The 11,310-nt window shown below is 47.2% G+C and overlaps 1 protein-coding gene across 1 annotated transcript; it reads left to right on the forward strand.

Annotated features, from left to right (window-relative positions):
• The first annotated feature begins 2,770 nt into the window (after positions 1-2,770).
• Positions 2,771-10,770, forward strand: LOC114792506 (protein sprouty homolog 3). The gene is made up of 2 exons (XM_028983726.1): positions 2,771-3,363; positions 7,341-10,770. Exon 2 carries the CDS (start codon positions 7,414-7,416, stop codon positions 8,311-8,313), a length of 900 nt encoding a protein of 299 aa, XP_028839559.1. The 5' UTR covers positions 2,771-3,363; positions 7,341-7,413; the 3' UTR covers positions 8,314-10,770.
• Positions 10,771-11,310: the final 540 nt, after the last annotated feature.

The raw sequence follows: 11,310 nt of genomic DNA on the forward strand, positions 1-11,310 counted from the left end.
GGAGGACCCTGCTGGACGTGGGCTCTGGAGAAGGTGGGGGTGGGGACGGAGGACAAGGGCCCACACTCCTCTCCTGGACATACTGTTAGCAAGTGTTGTGTAACTCAATAGCCAGACCTTCAGCTGCTGGAATCGTCTTCCACCATGTTTCCTCTCGCCCAGCCATACCCCACCCTCTTCTCCACGCTCAACTCCCTTCAGCTCGCCTTCTAGAGTGCTGGCAGAAATGGATGACTTTGTCAACTGTGTGCTGTGTGCTAATCATTAACCAGGCCATTAAACATTGATCCTGACAGAACCCAGAACAGCCATCTCTCGTTCTCTCTCTCCTTCTCTCGCTCTCTGTGCCAGTCATTGTGGGCTGGAGCAACGGGGCACACTGCCCTGGGCACAGATGAGACAGTCAATTCTGCCGTAGCTCTCTCTCTCTCTCTCTCTTACTGCCTGTTTTATGTGTACACACATACACTTGTCTTCTCTGTGCTGTTTATTAAAAGTGGAATAGCACTGGGGGGGTTGGGGGGTGGTTGACTATTCAGCAGTGGAGAAAACCGATGCATCACGCAAAACTGGCCATCCCAGGTATTTCCCACAGGAAGCCATTCTCTTCCTGTGCCTTCACACACACACACACACACACACACACACACGTACCCCCTGGGAGACTTGAAGAGCATGAGGAAGGATGGAAGGAAGGAAAGAAAGATCGAAAGAGAAGCGGAGAAATGTCTCATGTGTGAAACTCACAACTTCATTTATCACTTTTGCTGAAATTAAAAAATAAAATTACAATGCACTGTAATGGTATTGATACATGCAGTTATATTCTATTAAGCAGTTCGTTAAGCCTCCAAATGACCTAAAAAATGTGATACTGAGGCTTTGTGACCAAGCAGAAGACACAGCAGATGCCAGGTCTCTTCTTATCACGCTGAAGACCTGGGGGCATTTACTGAAGACCAAGTCCATCACATGCCTTCATAGCTCATCCTTCAGTCACAATCCTTGAGTTGTCACAAGCCGCTTGAAACTGAGTTTCAGCAGTCCTACTACTGCATTATGCCACCAGTATGACTGAATATCAGAAGGCAAAGACACTCGCAGACAGCATCTGAAGGGAGATAATCATTTTGTCAGAGTAATACACACATGTTATGCACAATGCTTCAATACCTGTAACGTTCTGTAAAATATTAGCAAAATTTACCTCTACAGAAAGTTATTTAAGGAACACCTCCAATTTCACACTAATCCATTACACTCCAGGATCCAGCGGTCCCTATTTATAACCTGAATTTATATACATTTATACATTTTATTAAATGACTACTTGGAAGAAAGTTGGGGAATGTGGGGAATTAATGGGGTATTAAACAGTGAACATGATGGCAATACGAAGCCAGATCAAAAGAAGCTAAGACTCACCTTGCCTTACTTCAGTTAAAAGAACAAGTGCATAATGGTGGTTCTACTTCCTCCCTTCCTCACTTCCACTTCACCTGCAACTCAAACGTGACACAAAGGTTTTGAGCCATTACCCCATCCTGGGGTAATTTGGGGTTTAAGACTAGCAGCCATTTAAGATGCAGAAACTTTCTTGAGCTCTCATTGAGCTCTGTCATGAAGAACTTATTCAGAAGACAAGACCTTTAATTATCTCCAGAACATCAGCAAACTGTGAGTGCTTGGATGGAAACTTGCCATGAACGCACCATCAATGTTTGCCACACGGACATGAGATCAGTTTCGTATATGATGGGTCAAGCTGACAGGTGAAACCGCCACCCATAGACAAGGAAAGTTACATAGTGCAACTTAATGCTGAAGCATCATTCTTGATGTTTGGGGATCAAACCAAACGTACTAGAAAATAATGAAGATGAATAGGAAATTTAAGTTATAAAATGTTGCTTAATTCAAACAAGTGCATTAAGATTAAACAGCACAGTAGCAGAAACTGTTTCTTATTTCTATAACTGATCCTTGAATCCAGATCGATGGAAAGGTCACTTCAATGAAGAAGGTTCACCATGCTTAACATGCTTGACCCATGCAGATTTTTTTTTTTTTTTTTGCGATTTTTTTGTTAAAAGTGATCAGTGTGATACAAGCAGGTCACCTCTGAACCCACAACTCTCACCAACATACTATTCTAATGTAGCAGGATAAATGAGTAAAGTTAGGACAGTTAGTGGCTGACACTGTTCATGGTCACGGCCAGTTATTCAGGTCATTTGGAAAGTAAGGTTAGGTTAGGTTAATTAGGTTAGGTTAGGTTAATTAGTCCTGTGCCTGCCGGTCAGGTAAACTACATGCACAAAAACAAGTTCTGTAAGATGGAATACATGTAAACAGTATACATTTTTATAACATTGTCCTCTTTGACTGCTTCACTTGAGGCAAACCCCACCCTTCTCTCTTTCTCTCACTCTCTCTTTTTCTAACACACACACACACACACACACACACACACTGTCTTTCTCTCTCTTTCCGGGCTCAGCTCAAGGAGTCATATGGAGCGCAGCCTCAGGGAAGTAGAGAAAGAGAGAGAGGGAGGGAGAGGTTCTGTTTCAGTCGTGATGATGCCACTGCTATTAACTCCCTCCGACACAGAGCCCCCACCCACCCAGCCTCCATCCACCATTCATATTCCTGCACCCCCGCCTGACTCCCCCCCCCCCCCCTCCGTTTCCCACTCCTCTCTCTCTCTCTCTCTCTCTCTCTCTCTCTCTCTCTCTCTCTCTCTATCAGTCTCTCACTCTCTGTGTCCCTCATGCATGCACTCACACACACAAACACACGCTTGGAGCGCACTCAGCGAGGATGAGAATGAGAGGAAGAGTGCACTGGCAGGGGAGGAAACTGATTGGAGAGACAGAAAGCTAGTGAGGGAGTGTGAGCAAGACAATCCAGCACTCACACTTTGGACTCACACAGAGAACGAGAGGGACAAACTGCAGACCTGAAATCAAGTGTCTCAACACCTTGTGTGGAAACAGTCTTTGTTTTTTGTTTTTTTATGCAGCACCCTTAGCCTTCGAGTAATTTTTTTTGGAATATTGATGGTATCTTCTTTTCTATGCACTTTTTGAGAAAATAATCCATTTTTGTGCATTTCACTCAAGTGTAAAGCTACTGAGGGCCACGTTTTTGCTCTCACTGTCTGAGGGCTGTTAAAGTGACTGTACTGGGAATGACTAATAAACTGAAGCGGATCAATTGAGCCCGTTGGAGAACTCTTACTCTCAGACAAAAACCAGGACCCAACTAGGCTCGAGGTGAAGTCGGGAAAAGTGGCACGCCTAAGCCGAACCTGAACGGACCTCCAGACCACTATCACCATGGATCTCCCTCCATTCAGAGGTAAGCATCTCTCGCTCTCAGTCCATTCACTTTTCCACATTCTCGTGTGTCCGTGAGTGTAGGTCAAAGTCAGGCTGGGTAGCGGAACCCCTGGATCAGGTTAGGTGGAGTCGCTTTTCAGACCCACGGCTCAGCTGCAGATTTTGGGGACACATGGACATAAATTGATTTGCACTCAAGGTCGGGATGTGTCGATACGTCCAGTGTATGTTGGCAGGAAGGCTATGGAGGTCAGGACAGGGCTGGGTTTTGCCGGGAGAGCTTTTTGCAGCCATAAATGCTAGGAAAGGGCTGGCAAATAATTTATTCAGGACATGTAAATTTATCATGTTGCCTTTTAAAGCAACATGTTTGGAGAGTTTCAGAACTCGGAAGTCGTGTGATATTTCCAGGTGTTTTTTCATAAGTTTTTAACTTTCACAACCATTCATTCTTCCTTTCCCATTCCTCCCTCATTCTGCTTTCTGTGACATGGCCCTTCTCTCTCTCAGTGACCCTCTCCCGTACTTTTGCCTCCATTCCCCACCCCCTTCCTCCTTTTTCGCCCAGACTTGCTGGTCTGCAGTGTCTATTTCAGTCCTTCCTGGGGGGTCGGATTCGCCATATCCGGAATCTCATACAGTTTATTGTCATTCAATCTCGCTGTGCTCCCTCGGGGGCCACCAAAGGCCAACCCTGGGTCCTGCCGCCTGACGGCTCCAACGTCTAGCCCAAGGGACTGCGATCTCCACAGTTGGGGTCCCTAAGAGCCAGACTTGGACACATATGCATGGGATATTTGGCTTCTGTCAGTGAATGGAAGCCCGTTGAAGGACTGCCAATCTGGAGCAGTAATCAGGAGGCATGGAGAGATAGGGAGCAGAAAGGGAAAATGGAGACCCATAATGACTGAGCCCTGAAGTAAGGCTGGATATACAGGAGGACGACTGGACTCCGAACCGGAGGAATAAAATGGGGTCAGTGAGGGTTGGAGCTTTTCATGGCCAAATATAATGATGTAATCGGCCACACCCCCATCCAGCATTTGGCCCGAGTGATGCCAACCAAGCATGGCATTCATTTACCAAAGACATGATGTATCCCAGATATGGGAGCGAACCAGCTCCTGTTTTTTGCAGGGCAACATTTCTCCCCTCTCTTCTCTCCTCTCCTGCACAAGGGGCAAGGTTTTGAATTTCTCTGAGCCAGTAGTGTGTGGCGATTGTTATGAATAATATGCGGCCCTCATCCTGTTCGTGCTCCAGATTAGATTACTCTTGCCAAGGATGTGTGCAAGGTAACTGGTGCAAGGAGCCCCGGGGCAGAGCTGCGAGGCAGGGCTCACTCAGCAACAATACTCCCAGTGCGCAAGGGCCAGTCTTCAGGTTACCCCTCACAACAGGCAGGCTGGGTAAACACGGCCCTCTCTCTCTCGCTCTCTCTGTCTGATCATGCTCTCCTGCTCCTGCCGATACACAGGGCGTCTCTGTCCCACTGCCCCTGTCCGGCACCTGGGAAAGGGTTTTCAGACCCTTAACAAAGTACAAAGCAACGCTCAACGAGTAATCTGAGGTGTCTGCTCAAGACTCTTCTGCAAGAGGTGGACGGAAGGTGCTATGTTGCACAGAACGCGAAGGGTGAGGCAAATCTGAGAAGGAAAGGGAGAGCGAGAGAGAGAGAGAGAGAGGGATGCATGAGATGCACAAACAATAAAACCATCAGCAGACAAATAGATGGACTCTTCAGATGCTGTCCGGAAAAGTAACTCAATCTGGAGAGGAAGCGTAGCCTTGGCGGAACGCTGGATTGCAGAAACAGATCCTGTGTTCGAGGCAACCTGAGGAGGTTTTTTTCACGAAACTCTACTGCAGCCCCTCCCTCACGGCTATGAATGCATTCACCAGGTAATGTCTTCAATAACCCCAAAGCCTTGATTTCAGAAGTACAAATCAAGCTAATTGTGTAATTGTACTCATTGCCCTGGATGGATAAGAAGAAAAATTCCTTATTTGGTAGCCTGTCATCCTCCGTTAATTCATCCATCCATCCAACGTGCCTCACCCTTGCGTGTGGTCTAATCTTGTGCAGGCTGACGAGTACCCAGGGACTACAGCGAGTGTGTGGCAGAGTACTCTGATTTGGAGAGGAGCAGGGCTGTGCCCTAAGAGAGAACGAGAGAGTGCCTGATGTCATAGCCCAAGTGCTGCCAGCGGCGTGTGGGCTTATCGATTCGCTGGGATGCAGGCTACTGGAATGATGAGACCTGGGGGTGGGTGGGGGCATGGGCGGGTTGGGATGTGAGCCGTGGTTGCTGCCACTGAAAAGGACCCACATATCACGTCTCAGTTTACACGCCTGCTCAGCACAACACAAAGACATGGTGCAACTGTGTTGCAGGGCAGAGGGCCTGGAAGGCGCATATGGAATTGGAAGGATGGCTTCTGGGTAACTGGAGAGGGCTCAGAGTGCAGTATATCCTGTCTAGGGAATTATCCAATCATAGAATAGAACAATTGGTCAGCATCGCTTAACACGGCAGGAACAAGCGTCGTAAGGCTCATTTATTAATGAAAATAAGGATGTCTCTTTCAAAAGTTTCAACCAACACCATACACAGGTAATTTACATTAATACATCCAACCTTCCATCAACTACAAACATGGCAACGTTGGAAGAGGTCAGACAAAGTGAATGCAGAATACGAATAGAAGGCTGGGCATAAATGGATAAAATAGACTCTTCCACTCCAAATATAATGCTTATCTCACCGATGGTGCTAAGTTGAATGACAGCAAGAAGAGGAGCCAAAATGTGTGCCAGGTGCAGCAATGGAAGCACCAATATTCCATCATGCTCTATGTTGGTCATCCATGTGCTAAAACTGTGGAATAACATGCAGAGGTGTGCAAAGCAACCAAATTATCCACCCGCCCAGACAGCAGATCACTTCCTGTTTGGGATCAGCCATATATGCGAGTCCAACAGGCCTCATATAATGATCTGACAGAAATGAACAGCAGACCTTTGTCAGCAGTGTGGTGGGCTGATAGCGACTTTTGTGCAGCAGCTGCACGCTTTTGATGCAATTACTCCTCAGGACCTTCTCTTCCTTTCTCCGTGTAATTTGAAAATGCAATTGGTGCTTCCGACCTGGGCCCCCTTATCTCTGCAGTGATGTGTGTGTCTGTGTTTAACAAGCGATTGTTATCTTAGCCTCTATTTTGTAAGAGCATCCACCACTCTTGCCAGGAATTCAGGTGACTGCACCCCGGATGCCTCATGCAGAAGCAGGGCTTCCAGTAATGGCCGGGCTTGTCTATGGCTCTCCTTTTTGATCCTTTAGATCTTATCTCACTATCACTTATGCCACTTAAATGCTATCAGTTGCTGGATGCTTCGCTTCTCTTTGCTTGGCCCCATCAAAGCCACCCAAAAGGAGATATTTGTGCTTGACGTATTTATTTTCAGTGGACAAATAGCTCTTGCAGGTCTAGGACATCAAGGAACGTGAGGCGTGTGTTTCAATCACAGGATGCTGCTTTTTTCCACGTACATTCCAGTAACCATACTGTTCCTGTTTATGGAGGATAAGGCTTAACAAAAGCAAGACGTTGGGGAGGGGCTGTTTTCTCTCTGTCTCTGATTGCCGTGTTAACAGTCGGGCAGGGAGAGGACGCTACTGGACATTCTGATAGCGCTAATAGTTTCTGTGATTCCCACAATGACACCCACCACCGTACCCCTCGCCTCTCTTAACAGCTGTGTTGCTATACACTAAATTACAGTGAGACGTCAGTGGTTTTATCTCTTTGCCCTCCGGGTCTATTATTAGCTTTGCCCTCAGCAGTAGACCGTGTCGCCATGCTCATGCTTACATCCATGTATCCATTTCCTGCATTCGGGGTTCATGTCCGCCTTTCAAGCAGTTCTATACGTACAAAGCCACTAATGGGGAGTCCAATTGATTTATGTGCTCTTTCTTTCTCTCTTTTTTTCAGGTTTCTCTGATGTGCCCTGATAGGCTAAGGCCCAAAACCCGGCCCCGCAAGTGGTGTCCATCCTCAACACAGGATGGATCCAGCAGATCTCAGGACAGAAGGCCCTGAAGGCTTGGACCTTCAGCAGGTGCCCGTGCTCTCCATTGACCAGATCCGCACCATCCGGGCCAGCAACGACTATGTGGAGCGTCCGGTGGCGCTGGAGCCTGCCTCGCAGTCTGGCATCTTCTATGCACATGATGAGCAGATCCATCACCACCATCACCACCATCATGTTCACCAGATTCCTCGAAGCCAGAGCCAGCAGCAAGCGCACCTGGCTCATCTCAGTCGATCCAGCACCATCAGTAGTTCCATGTCCAGAGGAAGTGCCACCTCTGACCAGAGACTACTGGCCGGCTTGACGCCTCCTCATTCTTCTAGTCTGGCTCCAATAACCGGGGCTATGACTGTGGTGCGCTCCCAGCCCAAGGGTGACATGGGGAAGTCGGAGCCGCTGGGCAAAGGCCTGGCCGAGGACCTGGGCATGCACCTGTTCATCTGCGAGCGCTGCGGCCGCTGCAAGTGCCAGGAGTGTGGGACCCCGCGCCAGCTACCCTCCTGCTGGGGGTGCGGCCAGCGCTGCCTGTGCTCCGCCGAGAGCGCGGTGGAGTATGGCACCTGCCTGTGCTGCGTCAAGGGCCTTTTCTACCACTGCTCGGCCGACGATGAAGACAACTGCGCCGACCGGCCCTGCGCCTGCACGTCCGCCCACGCATGCTCCCGCTGGGGGACCATGGCGCTGCTGGCCCCCTGCCTGCCCTGCCTGTGCTGCTACCCACCCGCCAAGCTGTGCCTTGCCTTGTGCCAGCGTGGCTACGACCGCGTCACCCGGCCTGGCTGCCGCTGCAGCAACACCAACACGGTGTGCCGCAAGATCTCCTCCGCGACCAACCCGCCACCCTTCCACAAGTCCATGGAGAAGCCGGTATGACAGGGGAACGGGCCCCAGCCTGCTCGCCCCAGCCCTCGCACCACTGTGGCAGTTCCCCCTTCCAGTGGCCCTTCTACATATAGCTGACGAGGGAGCCCAAGGGCCATTATTTGGTGCCGCCGTTAAGCAGTGTAGCTTTTGAAAGACAGCGCTGCCTTCTGTCTCTTATTTATTGTTATTTATTTGACTTTCTTCAGCATTATGGCCTGTTCGTACTGCAGTAAGCTATCTAAACAAAGTGCTATAAGAAGCTGCCTGAGCGGATCTCTGGCAAACGCATCTTCCAGGCATGCAGAGGCAGGGTGGTTTGAAGGAGACAGCTGCGTGGGCCTCCCGTCCAAGAACTGTCCCCAAACCTACGAAATGGACAAACGGCGTGTTGTGCTGGCTGACGTTCAGGAGTCCAGGAGAAACCTAAAGTTTAACGCCATAAAACACTTAACCATTGAATGAGCAAAACAGATTTTTTACACTAAATAGGGGACCATTTAAGGAGGAGGGCTGGAAGGCTTGGAAGCCTTTTTGATACGGTAGACAGTGCTACACGAGAGGAGCGTCGAATAGGAGTGCCTCCAACTGACAAAAGAACGAGAAAGGACAATCAATGTGCATATGTGTGCACGCAAGTGCATGTGTGCACATTCAAAAGTGTGTGTTGCTGTGTGGTTGCTGTCAGCAGAAGCTTCCTCTTTTGCTCTTTTTTTTTTTTTCCGAAGAGGAGCTTCAAAAGACAAAGTGTCTGGTCAGGTTTCCAGCCCACGGCAGCCTGACGCCAGCCTACCCCGGCACCCCCCTCCTTGGCCACCTTCGTGTCCTCCCCTCGCGTGCGCATTTCCCCCAGCCTTGCAGCCTGGCTTCGAATGCCACCGGAGGATCATTCAGCAGCGCGCCGTCTCCTTCCACGCCGACCATGAGACCGAATGACCGCTGTGCTAATGTACATTCCCAATCAAACGCGGGGAGCGCCGCCAGCAGCAGCCAGGCCGCGGGGGAGGTTGGGCTTGACTAGTTGAACGCCATAGTACTTCTCTCTCGCATTTTGCAAAGTTATATTTCAAAGTATTAAGGAAACCGGCTTGGAGGGGGAGACCAAACAAAATGTGCGGACAGGCCCACCTCTTGTAAACACGGTCATGGACCATCTGATCATATTCAACGGGAAACGTGATCGAGGAGAAAGACAAGGGAAAAGGGATCTGGCTGTCAGGTGCTCATATGAAGATGAGAAGACATGTAGACCTGTCCGGCGTGTGTGCACACTCCTCCTCTTTGTTAGAATTCCTTCTGTTCTATTTTTGTATGCACACATAGGATTGGATTTCTACTGTATTTTTATTCTATTGTGTTTTTCTTCTTATTGTTGTTATTATAAGTATTGTTTTTTTTTTTTTATTGTTATTGAACGTTTACCTTTAGTCAGAGGCCTGACTAGCACTTCTGACCCTGTGAGCTGGCTTTGCATTATAGAGGAGATTTCTATGGGCACTTTCCCCTTGGGAGTGGCTCTGTGCTTTATAAGCATAGGCACTGTCCAGCCAGTCATGTCCACCACAGGTTTAGACTCCAATGTGATCACCACCACCTCCCCACACAAAATCCAAATTGTATGTGGCCAGTCAAAGGGGCATATTGGAATTCATGTATGCCTTTCTTTACTGTTCTAGGACCAGTTTTTCTCACCACTCAGTCCCAGTGATTACAAATCAAACAGTGAAACTGCCCTGAGGTCAGAGGGCTGCAGTGGATGGGCACACCGTGCTTGCTTAATAACTGGCCAGGGTGATCGTGTTATATATAGCTAGATGCTGTTAACACTCATTCAGCATACACACACACACACACACACACACACACACATACACACATACACACACAATACATCTCTGTGAAGCCCTGAGGAAACTAAGGGTTCTCAGAATCCAACTCAGAATCCAACTGTGGCCTCTTTTTTTTACTGTTGTCCATATTATCAGGGTGGAGTGTGTAGGTACATTACAACATTTTATGTTGCTGTTATTTTCTCATTTTTCAAATCAAAAAGCGGTGATCTTTCCAGAAAACAAGCATTGCCTGCAGGTCCTCATTTAACCTCAAAACCCACCCCTCACAGCCCCATTCCATTAAGAGGTATAGCTTTGGTACAAATTGGCATCTTGTATGTTACAAAAGAATTTAAAGGAGAATATATGGACATATATAAATATATATAAATAGAAATCTATATGAAATAAATCTATATATAAATATATATACATTTTACACATTTATTTTTTGCTTTGCTGGTATTATCAACAAGTCACAGATATTTATTTACATGGTTGAAATGAGAGAGAAGTATTTATTTAAAGGTGAGAGATGAAAATGACCCTTTGTAATGATTTTGATTTTATTCTCGGAGTGGTGTGGCAGTCACTGCCCTCATTGCTAAAGACAAATAAAAATGGTTTTGAAGCGGCATCCACAGCTGTCATTTTTTTACATTGCAATATATCTTATACGGATGTTCATTTATTTTTTTGTTTCCAAAATAGAAATACAATAGATTGTTTCAGCAGTGTGTGTGTGTGTGTGTGTGTGTGTGTGACATTTGACTGACTATTGGTAATATTGATGTGTGGTTAGAGGATTATTATGTGTGTGTGTGGAGTATATTTCAGAATGGGTATGTGTGTAAGTGTATTAAGAGGTGTTGAGGGTTATCTTATGTTGGCTTATGATGTGTTGAGTATGATAGATTATATTAGTTTTATGTTGTGTTCGATATGCTGAATCCTCCAGCAAATTAAGATTTAGTTTAAATATACATTTGCCTCTGGCATGGAAGATCCTTGTTAAGTAGAGGTACTTGCATATTTATAATACAAATGTTGCATTTTTACAATTGTCTCAAAATGTAGAAATGTGTGTGTGGGTGTGCGTGTGGGTGTGTATGGACACCACCATATGCATTCTTCACAGACCTGGTCTTTGTCTCTGTCTTTTTACTCCACTCCATTC

This window comes from Denticeps clupeoides, chromosome 6 (assembly GCF_900700375.1).
Source record: "Denticeps clupeoides chromosome 6, fDenClu1.1, whole genome shotgun sequence".
NCBI classification, from domain to species: Eukaryota; Metazoa; Chordata; class Actinopteri; order Clupeiformes; family Denticipitidae; genus Denticeps; species Denticeps clupeoides.